Source organism: Anarhichas minor, unplaced genomic scaffold (genome assembly GCF_050575085.1).
Source record: "Anarhichas minor isolate MPS153535 unplaced genomic scaffold, ASM5057508v1 ptg000136l, whole genome shotgun sequence".
Classification (NCBI taxonomy): domain Eukaryota; kingdom Metazoa; phylum Chordata; class Actinopteri; order Perciformes; family Anarhichadidae; genus Anarhichas; species Anarhichas minor.
In genome coordinates, this window is record NW_027466582.1 from 9,308,414 (window position 1) to 9,324,168 (window position 15,755).

General features: G+C 43.9%; 2 protein-coding genes across 3 annotated transcripts in view; one reads left to right on the plus strand and one right to left on the minus strand.

Moving 5' to 3' along the window:
• Positions 1 to 1,276: 1,276 nt before the first annotated feature.
• Positions 1,277 to 3,563, minus strand: mrpl19 (mitochondrial ribosomal protein L19). Its single transcript, XM_076084611.1, has 6 exons — positions 3,449 to 3,563; positions 3,131 to 3,254; positions 2,918 to 3,036; positions 2,479 to 2,613; positions 1,971 to 2,152; positions 1,277 to 1,778 (listed from the first exon to the last, which is right to left on the minus strand). The coding sequence occupies exons 1-6, from the start codon at positions 3,525 to 3,527 to the stop codon at positions 1,557 to 1,559; spliced, it is 861 nt and encodes a 286-aa protein (XP_075940726.1). The 5' UTR covers positions 3,528 to 3,563; the 3' UTR covers positions 1,277 to 1,556.
• Positions 3,564 to 3,919: 356 nt separating this feature from the next.
• Positions 3,920 to 15,755, plus strand: part of eva1aa (eva-1 homolog A, regulator of programmed cell death a) — a 64,123-nt gene continuing 52,287 nt past the window's right edge. For both annotated transcript variants that reach the window (XM_076084807.1, XM_076084806.1), the window contains exon 1: positions 3,920 to 4,415. In XM_076084807.1, the coding sequence (XP_075940922.1) occupies positions 4,307 to 4,415 (109 nt within the window). In that variant the 5' untranslated portion in view covers positions 3,920 to 4,306. The remainder of the gene's footprint in view (positions 4,416 to 15,755) is intronic.

Here is a 15,755-nt window from a genome sequence, read left to right on the forward strand (position 1 = left end):
GTAGTACGTACACACACACTCTCTCACACACACACATACACACACACACACACACACACACACTGAGGCAGGAAGTTTCCTTGAAGCAGTAACTCAGACTGAGTAACTTTGTGGTTTAAACTGGTTTACCAGTCCAGTGGTGTCACCGTGGAATGCTCCTAGAGACTGCACTGTGCTGGAGGATAAACATTACTGTTACCGCCTCCGCAAGTGAACATCAATCAGTCACAAACAGAAATACTGAGAGTCAAAAAATGAAAAGGTGAAAGGGCCAGCTGGTTCAGTGGGCAGCATAATGACAATGTGCAGGACAGGCTCCCAGTCTCCTGTACACAGAAGCAGACGGAGTTGGGTTTTCTTTGCTGCAGGTCAGGTATGATTGGGCAGAGGGTCAATTAGGTGGAGAGTAAACAACGGGACTGAACACACTGAAGTGAGGCTGGGACACAGTTGTTCAACAGGTGCAGAAGATTTGGCAAATTTGGCTAAAATAATCAGCGAGCCATTAACTCTATCCAATAAAGTGAATTGCTGTGTAAGCGACGTTAAAAGCTCTAAACGGCATGTCTTCCATTCTATTACCCTAAATGTAGCAGGAATAATTCCAGCGTATCTGCACACAGGAACTCTGTGTGGTCCATAATGAGCTCAGTAAACATCTGCTACTCCTGTATTAAAGACCATTTTCTCTGTGCCTCATCCTGTAATATGGAGAAATTAGAGTGCAGGGACTCATTCGGCGTGTTTATACACACACACACACATTCACAGAGAGCAGACATAACATACGGAGTCCAAGTGTTTTTATGCAACCCAACTGACGCTCTAACATACCATCTCAACACCACAATTTTCCATCCACAACAGTAAAACATTACCGGGTGTCCTCGGTGTATGGTCCCTGACTACCAGGGTTTTTTTTTTTTTTTTTTTTTTAAGTGAAGGGTGCTGAGGCTTGATCCAAAGAAGCAGGTTTACAGATTCATCTGGAAATCTTTATTAATTTAACCCCAGAAGCTCCTCAAATCTGGAACATGTGAATGTAAAAATACTATTGTTTTTAGGTTGCAACTGAAATAATACACTGTTTATTTAGCATGGCAGCGTTTCCCTCCAAACACTGCAGAACACAACAAAGGCTTGGTTATGCAACTTTCATAGAGGAATAGCACCACCTACTGTCAATCCTCCATAGCAAACACAAATCTACCAATAGTCATCAGAAACACAACGTCCTATGATTCTGAGGAGAACAAAATGTAATTCAAAGGCTTGGAGGGTTTAATGGTTTTATTATAGGAACCACTTAAAGGACTTTGAAAAAAGCATTTCCTGCACAGCAGACTGACAAAACAAGAAGAAGAAGGCATGACTCCTCAGATTACAACACCTCCGTGTACACGCTGGCGTGGTTGTAGTAATCCATCTGGTTTAACTTAATCCAGCAGAGTGTTCCTCATCCATGCAAACCTCACGCTCCTGTCTCTCCCCCCCCCCCCCCCCACTCCTGAAAAAGTCTGTTGATGGTACATTGATCCATTTGCGGAGGCTCTTTCTCACTTGCTCATCTCCTGCTGGACCTCACTGAGGATCTGCTCCTCCAGTTTGGACGTGTCGTACTCCTTCAGCATGTCGTACTCCAGCCAAGGCTGGGCCCACTTCTGGGCGTGCTCCATCCTCTCTGGGGTCAGGGACAGGTCAAAGCGAATGCCCTGGATGTTGAACTTGGGTCGTTCCCAGCGTTTGGACCACGGCTTCGGACGCATCCTGACCTTCATCTGGTGAATAGACAGAAATGCTAATATGCTGCAGTTCTTTTGGATCAAACCACATTTTTTATCTAACTTACTAGAAACAATACCTGCATTACATGCAGCTGTACAGAAAAAATACTTTTAACGATATTAAGTACAACGAATATGTTTGGAGGACTTTGTTATAAATTAGGATCCATCTTGAGGCTCTCTCACCTTGTTGAAAGGCACCTCTCCAGTGGGGGAGAAGGGCACGGGCTTCATGTCCGGGTCGACAGAGCTGTACTCGTTCAGGGCGTCTCTCAGATACATGAGGTTGTCATCGAGCCTCTTCTCAAGCTTCAGCACGTCAATCTTCTGGATACGGGGGCTGTACAACTCGTAGCAGATTTCCACTCCTGAGACACACACACACATGAAGAAACCGGCGTTTTAGCTGAAGGACGCCTGGTTCACTTCTTGTAAATGTTAAGGAACTCTGGATGGAGGAAGTCTGTCTTCTTCCTCAACCAAGTTATAAATGGCCAACACTACGGTAGAGATGTGGACATAGACAAATATAGAGGGAAAGGGACAGGCAGACTCAATACTGGTTTACAATAATATCAAACATTTTGGTTAACTTAAACAAGACATTCCTTCATGTCATGAGACAGTGATGCCACAGCCTGTGTGCAAACCTTTGTTTCCTGAAATGCTTACACGGAAAATAAATAAACCTCACCTTGATTGTCAATGATGTTCCTCAGGACACATGTGGCTCCCAGCCCCTTTCCACCCCTCTGGATACAGATGCCGACAAAGCGATTCATTTTCCCACTGGCATTGGGGTCAGCCATGGTCACTGCCAGGATGCTCCCTGAAAACAATCGGAAATAATTTACACCATTTAAAAATGACGCAATCAATACACTTTGTGCGTAATTAAAAAAAAAACACAATTGATATTAGCATAGCAGCATTATTTAACACAATGCATATTGTTAATACGTTTAGGAAATTGCCTTGGTATAAAAATGGGATCTGAGGAGGCTTTGTATGTCTTAAGATTTGGAAACAGGAAGTTCCAGTGAAGGGCCGAGACAGCAGAGGTTTTTGGTAATCTTACACCTGTCACCTCACAGTGGTCACGTGCCTGTTGGGGGATTAAAGAGGTTTCTTACCTGCGTAGAACTCTGGGATGTTGAGGACTTTCCTCCTGCGAATCATATCTTTCCTCTCAATGGAAAATTTAAAAGGATCTGTCCTCTGTCTGGGAGGGATGAACTCTGGGCTCAGAAACCTGAGAGGGAAGAACAAACAGGACATCACTTAACAAAAACATGCTGTGTACAGTATGCAGCGTTAACATGTGTATCTGGGAATGTCAGTCATACTTTCGCAGAGACGCCACAGTCTGTGTTTTATCTATGATGACAGGCTTAGGTGGAGGGGTGAACTTTGGTGGCTCCTCGCTGTTATACGCCGGAGCCAGACGACAGAGTGACGTCGATATGAACCCTGGAAATAACAAGAAAATACGATAAAAATCCATGTCAGTTAAAGTGGTGGTCGCTATTTCGTTAGCTAACAGTCTAGCGTTAGCTAACGTTAGCTCATAGTTCGTGGATGTACGTTACATTACAAGTACAACACATCTTCCAAGGCCTGGCAGTAGACTACCGGAGACAAGTGAGCTTCTTCGGTTTGCTTACGTTCATTTTGGAGCCGCAGGTTTCGTAATAACCTCAGTGAAAACATGCATTTGTCGAGCCCTTTCGCACAGGCTGCCATATCTGACCTTCTATTGTCGCATGGGTATTTGTACGGAAGCCGCGTAGGGAGATGTCAATGAAACGCGATTTGTTGTAATCTGCAGTAAAGTCTGTGGTCCACAAGATGGCGCAACCGTTTCATAGGTTATACATCATCTAGCCGGGTCCTGTTTCAAATGCATTAAAAATATAGGAAGTAGCACATAAATACTGTATTAAAAAATATATATTATAAAGATTGATGCATTTAAAGATGCATTTATGGATCTAAATAGATTTACCTTTATTCCACTCAAAAATGTAATAGTGGTGTGAGTATTGAATCCTCTTGGATTCTATATGTCAGTAAAAATTGCAATATGATACAATAAATACACTCATGCCACTATCCAATAATATAACACTCTGAAAGGGGCCATTTTGCCCCCCCCCCCAATGACTATCATATTTTTACTTTTAATAATTGATGTAGACTACGTTTGTGCTTTTAAGTAAAATAGTGGATGCAGGAATATTACTTGTAATTGTGTCTGGTGGGGAACTCTGGGTCTTTGAGACCATGCAGGGGAGCGGCGGTCCTCCAGGTGGGCTGCCTCCACAACACGCAGTTCGAAATGCACTCAGAGAGCAGTGCACTGCTCGACCCGCACAGTCTCACGGCGGTGCGGTGGGAGGATGAGGGAGGACTAGAGACATGGGACCGCACATCTCCCGCACGCGACGCAGCACCTGAAACCCAATGCGGCTGCTGGACTTTGTAGTGCTACGGAGAAGCTCACAAACTTTAATGCTTCAAGGATGTTCCTCTCAGATGGGACTCTCTCAGCCGTCAGTTCTGCGCTCCTGTTGGGAATTACGTGTCTGAGCGTCCTCAGCGATCTCACCAAGGGCTCATCAGACCTTTCAGGTTGGGTATTGTTCTGTTGTGTTTCTGTTTGTTTGTAGTCTAAAAGTTGATTTTACAAACGTGTGTGTACTCGTGTGTTGTGTGCACTCAATTAAGCCTCATCCTGTTATTACGCGAGAGAAGTAAGTAGCACCCTAGTAGATGAAAAATAAAAAAACGAGTCATTACGCATGCTTTAATTCGTTGAGCACAACACTCAAAACAACTATGAGCAGTGATCTCAGTGCTGTGTGTCGCATGAACCTCTCCTCCCAGGACGACCCGTGCCCGTGGCGTGCTGCAGCATGCTCACTCGAGTGTTTGTTTCTCAAACCGAGCAGAATGATCAACTTTAACATGTGGAAAAAGCCTTTATCTTTTGGCAAATTCTGACCCACGTTGAGGCACTTCAAACGACAGGTTGTCCTTTACTGAAGGCTGTAGGGGATTAAGGCTTGGTTTATCAGTACAGCGAATATCTGCAACACACACATCCCATTGATGGAATGGAGATAAATGGGTTAATGTGTTACTAGATGGGAACTATTGTCTAGACCAAGTGCTGCAGATTTACAGCTCAGAGAAGAAAGCAAACTTCAGATGCCTTGTATGCAATCAGTTTGAAAAGGTAAAGTCAATGCGAGTCATATCAGTGCCCAGGACCTGCCAATTACCTCAGGTTTATGTGCAATCCGACTGAATCTGTGGGCTTTTATGTGCGCTAAGAAAAGGCAGCATATTGCTAAACTAATGAGTTGTTGTTTTTCCTGTGTTGCATTAAAGACCATTGAGCTCTGCTGAGCCCAAGGCGAGCCTGCAGGTTTTGTTTACTGTGCCATAAAACTGGAAGGCAGCTTTGTGTCGGTGTTAATTGATCCCTAATGGGTCTAATGGTTGGGAACAAGCATACTACCACTGTGGGGAAAAAGGTGCTGAAGAGCAGATGTATGTAACATGCCCTCTGTGTGTGTGTGTGTGTGTGTGTGTGTGTGTGTGTGTGTGTGTGTGTGTGTGTGTGTGTGTGTGTGTGTGTGTGGCTGTGTGTGCATGTGTCCAAAATGTGCCTAATGAGCTGCTAAAGATCACGGTGAAGTGAAGGCTGTTAACAAGGTTACATTTCTGTAATTGTCATGTGTCAGTGGCTGTTGGTTTGGTCATAAATGCTATGAGTGAGTAGATTAAATGGTGGTTAATTAATTAAGCAACAAGGTAAAACTATTAGAGCATCTGAATCCAGATTTCCGCTGGTCGGTGCAGGTTTACATTACGTTACAGTCATTTAGCAGATGCTTTTGTCCAAAGCGACTTACAATTCAGTATCTATCTATACACCGTAGGCACAGCTACGGCAGCAATTTTGGGGTTAAGTGTCTTGCTCAAGGACACATCGACATGCGACTAGTGAAGCCGGAGCCGGGGATCAAACCACCGATCCTCTGATTGACGGCCCTGCTTACCCATACACTGGCTTAGGCACGATTATTCAAAATCGATATCATAGGCGAGGAGTTAATTCGTTGAGATCTCAGCTTTGGTGTAACTTTTTTTTTGTTTTTGTCCTGGAAGTGGCTCATTGATACCTTTGCTCCATAGGGGGATGGGGAGGAGGCACTGCTGTCATTTTGGGATCTTCCATTGCGTTACGTGGACCTGAGATCGGTTTTTGAAGGGACGCCGGTGTTGAGTCCCCAGATGTGATTTGGTTTTGCTCATCAGGAACTCTGTGCAACATGCTTGAACAGAAATGCTGACAAAGCATGCCCAGTGAATGACATGAGAAAGAGGACTAAGAATACCTCGGGGACAAAGAAATCCTTCAGTCCTCACATTCTTGACCAGCGGAGTCTCCCTGGAGACTGAGAGGGGTGTTTTTTGATTGACAGGTGCTGCCAGACTGACAGAAGTAGATGTGGTAGAGCATCCGATGCTCAGACCTCTTATCGGTCATGCGGTCGGATTGGCGACGGTGGAAAATCTGGTCACATCGGTGAACCTGCGGTGAAGTGACCCAGCGGAGCCAACTGTTGATTTCCAAAGGAACGCGCATCATATTTTTAGTTCCTGCCTCTCTGTATATCTTGTGTTTGCATCGTCTGTTGACAACTCGAGTAAAAGCAGTTTCACATTTCATCATGGAAACAAACGACTGCATGTTGGTGGGTGTTTTGATTCTGTCACCCCCCCCCCCCCCTGTTATAATTTTCTATTATACAGCTGCCTGAACGGGTAATTACAGGTGTGGAGTGAGCCGAGCAACACTTAAGAGCCCCGTGGGCTAACGTAGCCAGCAAGCTCATTATGCGGAATGTTCAACAAGCCATTGATGCTTTGCTGTTGTTGTTTTGTTAATATAATCTACAGTACACGGCGTTATCGTCGCCTCCCCTGCATGTATATCCATTTGTTCAGGTTTACTCACATGACAAGCTTGTTATGTGACTGTTCTTCATCAGACTGTGAGCAGCAAACCATCCATCACCGTTAATGACCGTCACGCTTCTTTGCCTTTTTGTGCAAATACCATAGACTGTATATAAGGCACATACAGACCACACTGCACCACAAACACTGGATGGTGTCTCACATGTTTTAACACTAAAATAGAGCTAAAACTCTTTGTATAATCTATAAATCGTTAACATCATTTTATGAGTAAAAGTGCCAGCTTCTCAGTTGTTGCTTTTCTTTGTCTTAAGTGATGGTAAATAGAAAAAGAGTTTTTTGTCGTGGTTGGACAATAAAAGTAATTTGAAGACTTCAGACTGGTCTTTAGGGTGTGATGGGTATATCTTTGACATTATACTGACAAAATAATCTGCCTAACAAAGTCAGAAAACATATTTTTTGTCAACATATATGCTGCGTGATGAATGCTGGACTGTTTAAAAAAAAGAAATGGCGAAACAATGACAGGAATCTAGCATTTGCCTTTACTGGGCCTTTCGCCTGTGAGTTACTTCCAAAACAAAGATGTATTGTATGTCTCTTTTAAGCACAGAACATTTCAGACCCAGTTGTTTGTTACCAGACAAAATATATGACGCTGCCAAAGGGTTACAGTGCAGCAACTTTTCTTCTCTTTCATTAAACCCTCTAGGCAAAACCCTATTTAACCCCTGTCAATGGGATGTGAGGCTGTTGAGGGGCCAAGGGGTCAACTGAGGTCAACCCATAGTAACTGTGAGTGTGTGGTTAGGGGGAGTTATCATCCATCTTGCTCTTTGTTCCCCCCTGTCGAACCTCATCACACATGTTGACCACTGTCGGGAAAGAAAGAAAGAAAGACACCGTTTTCTTTAGGTCATGAATTTAAATTCCGTTCAGGAGAGGCAGATGTTTGGAGAACTTCAAAGTAGGGCTGTGAAGTTGTTTGGGATCAATTCGATTTGTTTTATCAGTTTTTATATTTACTTTTTCTTTTTTTTTGTCAGTGTTTTAACATTTGATACACGTACTTTGTCTTTGGTCAGAGCCTCTCCAGCCATATCTGTGTTCCCATGTTTACTAAGATATAGATGCTGTAGTTTACTGGATTTTCTTGCGGTAAAAAGTGTTGATCAAACAATTACAGCTGAAACGAGACAACTAATCGATTGGTCTTCAACAGAAAATGAATTACTCTTTTAAGTCATTTATCAAGCAGAAATGGCAAACATTTGATAGCTTTTGGATTCTCAAATGTGAGGATTTGCTACCGTTCCTTGAAAGTCTGAAATGATTGACGATTGATAGATTGTCGGTCGGACAAAACAAGAAATAGAAATGGGCCTCTTTTGGTTTTGGGGAAATTGGGATGGATATCTTTTTTAACAAATTCTTGCACTTTTATAGACCAAACAATTAATTAATCAATGGAATTGTTTTTGAAAATAATCATTAGTTATAGCCCTAAAAACAAAGGCTTGATCTTGTGATGTAAAGAGCAGAGGTCGATCGATTAGCGGATGTTTAAAGGCCGATATCATAATATTAGTTTGGAGCAAGAAAAAGCTGACAGACAAATTAATCGGTCGATACCGATACAGAGCTGATAGTGTTGCGCTACATTGAGAGCTAACTTTTGTGTGGAGAATTTAACTCAAGACGGGTCAGATATGACGTGAATACCACTTGTCATCTTGTTATAAAATCAGCTGTTCCCGGGATGCAAAGTTTTGACATCCATTTTCTAACACTATCCCCAGATTGATGCGTTCAAGATTTTTTTTCACAGAGTCAAACAATCTAAATAATCCAATTTAAAAACAGAATTTAAAGTCTGTCGGCCGGAGCGCACCGAGTTGCCAGTCTGTTGTTTCGATTATTATCAGGAATTAACCACATTCGCACACTGATATCGGAGCTCAGTTCCGCCGATAGCGATAGTTTGCATAATGTCCCATTGGCGCCGATTAATCTGCCAAACCAAATAATCCGTTGACATCCAGTAAAAAGACTGGGGAGCTCGATCCTTCAACTGAGACAGATCAGCTGATTGCTTTGCTCTGGGCAAGCGCTCTAAGCTGCCTGACACTGCAGCCAACACTCACACACAGACACACAAATCCACCTATATGTCCTAGTCCATATTACTGAGCGCTACTATCTTAATCCGCTCTGATTTTTGAGTGGCCTTGAATGAAGGGTAGCACACTGAACCCCATGCTCTCCTCTCCCAGCCCCTTCCCCCCCACTCACACACTCAGCAGCTCCCTTGCCTCCTCTCCCCACCTCCACCTCGCTGCCTCTACTCATCCCTAGGGCTTGCCTGATCACTGTTTCGGTGTCTTGTGTGCGCCAGGTGAGCTCTGTCTAAACAAATCCTGCCTCCCACTTGTTTTGTCTACTGCGGTGCAGGCAGGCGGCTAGGCGGACAGCGAGGGCCGGGCATAAGGCGGCTTTTCTCTCCGACTGAATAGAGAGGGGGAGCTGCTGCTATTCAAAGAGCCCTCTCTGTGGGCGAGTTCCCCAAGGAGTGAAGTGTCAAGATATTTTGATTCATTGCATGATGGTATCACAACACAGAGTTGTTGGGTGCCAACGAGGGAGTGAGTTCTTTAATAGCATGTATTGTTTTGAGACACGCTGAATCTATAAACCACTTGTGTGGTGCTTCAGATATTTTTGCGGTTTGAACAGGTTTGAACGATAAACTTTTTGATTTGTTAAATCAACATTTCTTTAATAGATAGGAGACACGTTGCAGAGGGTTGAAGGTTGCAACGTTTTGAAACCCCGACAACATTTTGTCGGGGTTTCAAAACGTTGCATCAAATCTGAATCGAGTTTAGAATCCGCTTATCAAATCTAAATCCTTTTAAATCCCTTCTAAACAAATGTGACGCTGGAGAGTTTTTGGGTGCATGTGATGTAGATAACCGCTGATTGTGTGCGCTCCTGTGTGCATTGATGGCACAGGGGTTGCCATACAGTGGGAGCGTGCGGTTGTGTAATTTGAAGCGGACGTCTGGCACAACGCGTGATGGCGATGAAAGACTGTGTTAGTTCCTCCCCCTGGATACAATAAGTACATAAACAAACACACACATCAAGCAACGATGTGGTGCTGGTGATGAGAGATGAGTGTTTACAACAGGAAACAACTCTTCCCCTCATGCTCCCCTTCAGCGTGAGGAAATGACATTACCCCACCTCACACCATTATAGACACGGGCATTTTAAAGACTTATTAAAACCTTGTTGAACTTCAGCTTCTTTCAAATGGATTTACTTTCTATTTGACTCCAATAACAACGGGGTGAAGGGACTTCGGGACAAAGCTTTGAACACAAACGTGTCGACAAGATTAATGTGAAAATTAGTTGAAACGAGCTTTGAGTCAAGTCTCGGCACAAAAGCCATATTAACGTGCACCAATCCAAATATGTTTTTGTCTCATTGCCAAGATGTGTGTGGGAAGGCAGCACCTCCTGACTGAGGTAATGCTTAATTAATGATTTGGCTGCTGGTAATATTAAACTAAATTAACTCCCGGAATGTCAGTTATGTCCTGGTACCACGAAAACAACAGAAACACATTTGTCAGCATGTGAGCATTTTCAGTGTGTTGTACATCAACATCAAGTTATTCTGCTGCCGTCCCACAGAGCTTCCAATGGGATGATGTTCTGTTCTCTTTGTGCAAAGGGAATGCTACTCTTAATTGTGTGTTAGTTCTATTTCAATATAAAACGTAGAAAATGGTCGAAAAGTTACTGCAGAATTTATTGGTATGGACAAAGTGTCACAAGTCTCCACTACTTGTTTAGTTTGGGCCGCTGGAAAAAAGCTATTCGGGACCAAACAACTGCTCCGAGAGTCAGACTGCCTGGTTGGTGTGAATGAAGTCAATACAGAGGTGGTAAGCTTAGTTTATACTTGCTGTAATGACGGCCGGCGAGTGTTGGGAGTAGGCCCCCCCCCCCCCAAGTGGTCGCGGCACTTGGTTGTGCACCCCTGAAGTTGTGCAACTTGGCACTCGCAATCGCGTGACTGTCACAAATAATTCACTGATAAAAGCACTATTTACATGTCCAGGGATTATACAAAATTCGCCAATTCTTTTTGAAATGTTTAGAAACAGGAGGTCTTTATTTGAGTAAAATTGTTGACAGGATATCCAACCTTTGTTTATTTCAAATGCATGTAATACTTAACTTGTTTCTTTGCAGGACTTGTATGAAGGCAATACAGTATTCCATGAATATGAGATATGAGTTCACAGATAATTACAATCCCTCCTCGGCATTGTGGAGGTTGGTTTATGGCGTTTTGCTGGTTCTACCTGAAGTCTATGGGCATATCTATTGGTTACACTCGTTGTCTTTTTGATTCTTCACAGTTCAATTTGTTTGTACGCCCTCTGTCGTTACGGGGAGTAATGTAGCACAATATAAACGCCTCCGTTCCTTCTCGGGCGCCATCTGCAGAAGCTCGCGCTACGGCGCCAATGCGCGAGTATAAACAAAGCTGAAGTGCTTGTGTGTCTTACTCTGACTCCCTGATGAGTGATATTTAGTGCCCACACTGTAACTATCCGCTGTGCCTGACTGAGAGCATGTGAATGCTGGCTTGTGTTGTAAAGCGCTTTAAATGGTCACTAAGACAAGAAAGAAAGAAAAGGGGCTTTATAAATGCAGTCCATTTACCATTTAATATTGTGATACAAGACATTCATTCAGTTTCTATGTATCTATATGTTGTTATTATTATAAGTGGCAGTGTAATTATCCGAATGAAGCGCGTAGTCAGTTATACCTTACGTGACCTCTTTGATTTTGCGATGTGTGTTCATGTAGTGCTGATGAAGCAGGATGACAGTCAGTAACTTAATAACTGAATAACAGCTCTTGGTTCATTTGTAAAAAATCTAAAAAATCTTCTCTAAATCAAATAAAGCAGACTACAGGTGTGAAGCAGCCTTAGGGTCTCACCCATGTACTGTAATGGGGTGTTATCAGTGTGTTGACTGAGGGCATAGGCTGTGAAAAATCACTATAATCTGAGTGAGAGTAGGTGTCACCTTTTCAAAGAGCGTCTGTCTCCAACCCGGTTTTTTGGGGGGAAACTCCCAAAATAAACTCAAAATGACCTACGTAGGCAGTGGATGAGTTCTAACTACCGGCTGAACAAGGCTGTGTGTCGTAATCAAGGCTTATAATCAACCCGTAATATGATAATCAGTATTTAGCATAGATTTCTGTCAATCCCTAAAACCACCCACATTTCTCGTAATAACTGTTATTGGGGAGAGAAGAGGGGTCTAATTCCTAAAGCATTTTACTGCAAAGATGTATATGTAGACATCGTCAGGTGTGTGTTTGCACTTGCCCTCTCTTGCTTGGGGGAGGTGTAAGAAGCCCCAAAGAAAACACCGTGAAAAACGTGTGAGGGAGATTCTTTAGTGACACCCCGGCGCTGTTGCATGCAGCTGCAGTTTAGCGAGCTGTCCTCACATCTCTGCTTAGACAACAAGCGTGTGGTTAATTAAGAATGCAGTCTCATTTGTCATATTTTGAGCACAGACGAGGTATTTTCCAGAGAGAGTTTGTGTTCACGTTGGGAATCAGATAAGCAGTGTGATACCTGCTGCTGCAAGCACAAAGGGGTTGCAGCACGCATTGGAAGGATGAAAACAGAACAGCTGTAAACAGAAACAAGTTGTGAGAAAGAGACCGGTGGGTGTGTGCACACTTATGTGCAGGCTGCTGAATTATGCTCTCAGCGAGCCCCATGACACACACACGCTGAAAACCATGCGCACACACCTTTTCTGCTCCTGCATCTCAGAGAATGTCAACCATGCTTTGATGCCCCTCCTCCTCCCCTCTGTCTCCCTTTTTTTTTCTGTTTCTCTGTTTCCTGGGAGCTGATTTATGTTTGGTTTGGGAGTCGACATGTCCGCCTTGATCCGGCTTCCTTTTTTATCCTTTCTTCCTCCATCCCTTCAATCCTCTCTTCCATCTTCACCTCATGCTTCGTTAGGAAAGGGAAAAGAACATTTTGAACACCATTCGTTTTTATGGTTTGATTAAACCCCTAGAGGCAGAGAGAGAGAGAGAGAGAGAGAGAGAGACAGCAGGGAGAGATGGAGAGGTAGAGAGCGAGCAAGAGAGATGGAGAGGTAGAGAGGTGGGGCATAGAAGGGCCAGTCTGAACAAGGAGGCATTGTGTAGCCCCCCAACTGTGTCGGACTGACAGTCTGCATTACAGCATGCTACAGCAGCCCGCTCCCCAAAGCACTGCTAATCTGTTGCTTACTGGCCCCTCCGGCTAGCTCAGGTAAGGGGGGAGGGAACTAAAGAGAGATTTTCTCTTGTTCTTTCCATGTTTAAGCCCAAAAAAAACCACAGACCATATTTGTTCCATTTGCAGCATAGCGTCAACCTAAAACATAAGTCTTGTTATAGCTGGAAGTTGGTGGAAGTTCTGGTGAGATGTCATTGGTTGTTGTAACTATCGTCAGTTTGAGTTGCGATACGAGTCATTTTTTGCTCAGAGATTCGTCCTTCTTCACAGATGGGCTTTGATAAAATGCTAACCTCAGCATGCTAACATGGTCGCCATGAAATGAACATGCTGATGTTTTGAGAGTAAAATGTTTTCTGGTCACAATTTAGTTAAGCATTTGCTTATCAACTCTGAACACAAAGCTGAAACTGATGGGGATGCCCTTTGTTTTGCAGGTACTTGGTCACCAAAGTTATCACAATTCATCCTCTTGGGAACATGAATGTGTGTACCAAATGTTATAGCAATCCATCCAATAGTCGTAAGGCTAGCAAACCCATATCATATTATTTAAGCTTGAAAAGGATGGTTTGGGGTTTTTTGGTTGCCAGACTAGAGAGTAATGACATCACACACCAGGCTCTGTCAGGGCAATAAGCGTATCATTTGAAAAAAAAATGAGTAGATTTATGAAAATAATCGTTAATTATAGTGCGGTAGTAGTACAGCAAAGGGTTTATGTGTAGCAGCGGATGTTATACAAATCGAGACTTTACACTCAACAGGCGAGAGGAGTTCTACCCAAGGAGACCCCAGTTATAGCTACAAAAACAAACTCTCTGTGAAACTCAGAATGAATAGGGCAAGGTAAGCTTTCACATCCAGTCCGGTCATTCCTGCAGATACGTCTGGGTTTGTTGTAAATGGAAGGGGATCTCTCCCCGCTAAGTCCCATTAGACATGCTGCAGACGGCTTCTCCCTCCCTCAGCTCCTTAGGAGTTGTTCTATTGCTTGTTTTCACAGTGCAGCCCCCCGATAAGCTTGTTAATTCCCCAAAAAGCTCGACTTCTGAGTGCCCACCCACTTCTACCTCTTTTTTTGCTCAAAGGAAATACCTCTATTTTTTCACAGCACACATGCTCGAACCTTGATAGAGGTATGCTGCCTTCTGTTATTGCATTCAAACTCATTACATTACATGACGGAGGAGGGAGGCTACTGGAACTGATGCCAGGGTAGCCAGCGTGTAATTCTGTAGTGATAACGGATTCACTTTCAGATTCTGGGTCAATTTTGGATGAATTCTGAAACTTTGGCCGAATATTTTGCTGCCAATTGCGTCAATGAAGCTTTCCAAATTTGCTCCTGTTTCAGTCCGCGCTTCTCACACTGGCTCCTTCTCCTTAGCGATGGCAGCTGACACTCATGGGTATCAAAGTACCTATCCTCTTAGTTATTTATCGAAGATTCGTTCACTTGTGTTTTTAATGAGAGGAGGATTAGTTCTCCAGCAGAATCAGGTTCTTTGAGAGCTCCCTCAAAGAGCTCTCAAAGTCTTCTCCAACTCTAAATGTATATAATTGACTATAAATGGTTGAGTCCTTGGCGTTTGTCTGACTGAACTGCACAACAGCAGCGAAAAAGAAGTGAAAGGAGATGACCTTTCTGTCACAAGCTGTCTTCTCTAAGCCTTAGGCTACCACTGCCCCACCCAACAATCACTTAAATCCAATCCGCTGCGGTGAGGACGACTGATGAAAGGTACATCTGTCGTTCACTTTGTGGCAATAAAGCTCACACACTCGTGCATCTGTCTGGTGTCTGCCAGACTGGCCAGTGATGAGGCAGTCTGGATGCCACCCAACTCTCCCAGGCCATAAAAGTGACCATTAAAATGACAGATTCCTCTTCCTCTGGCTCTCTCTGGCCATCTCCCCGTGTCTTTCTCTCTGTCACACACTTTTTCTGTTTGTCTCTGTGGGCGTCTGGACATGCATCCGAACATCAGGGAGGCTGTTCTCGAAACCTCTGTGCCCATCACTCTTTCACCCCTCTTACACCCCCACACACACCCCATCCGAGCAATGATGAGGAACACACATGTGCAGAGACTCAGAGTAAAAACGTCCTCTCGCCTTGTGCCCTTTGACCCCCGGGGGTCATAAGGAGAGGCACGTGCTAACAGAGGTCATGGGAGGGCTTGGGTGGGACCAGTGTTTAGTTTTTTTGGCGACTCCCTAGGGTAGACTTAGATGGCCTCTCTCCAGCCCGGCAGATGTTTATTACCCGGTCACCCCCTCAGGATGAGCTTAGACAACAGACCCACAGGTGGACGTCCTCCTATTGTCTGTAGAAGTATGACGCTGATATCCTGAAATATCAACCGCTGCCTTTTTGCTAACATGACTAAGTTATAGCCTAAGCTTCTCTTGTGATTTCATTTAAGCCAAACCGTCCTGTATGGATCAGTTTCTCTGCTGCACAAGCAGCAACGAGCGAAAGGAGCAAGAGGAGCGTGTTGCGTTCATGTTCTCCTCCAGAGCATACATTTCTCGGCCCGCCTGATACAATTTTTGGCTTTGCTTGTGACATCCCTCGAGTTCTCTCTAAAAGAAACAGCTGAACAGGGAGCAAGGATTCACTAAATGGTT

Coding starts and splice junctions, on each gene's coding strand:
- mrpl19 (XM_076084611.1), bottom strand. CDS start 3,527: ATGGCAGCCTGTGCGAAAGGGCTCGACAAATGCATGTTTTCACTGAGG. Junction 3,037..3,130: donor ACTGTGGCGTCTCTGCGAAA/GTATGACTGACA, acceptor CTTCCCTCTCAG/GTTTCTGAGCCCAGAGTTCA. Junction 1,779..1,970: donor GAGAGGTGCCTTTCAACAAG/GTGAGAGAGCCT, acceptor TCTATTCACCAG/ATGAAGGTCAGGATGCGTCC.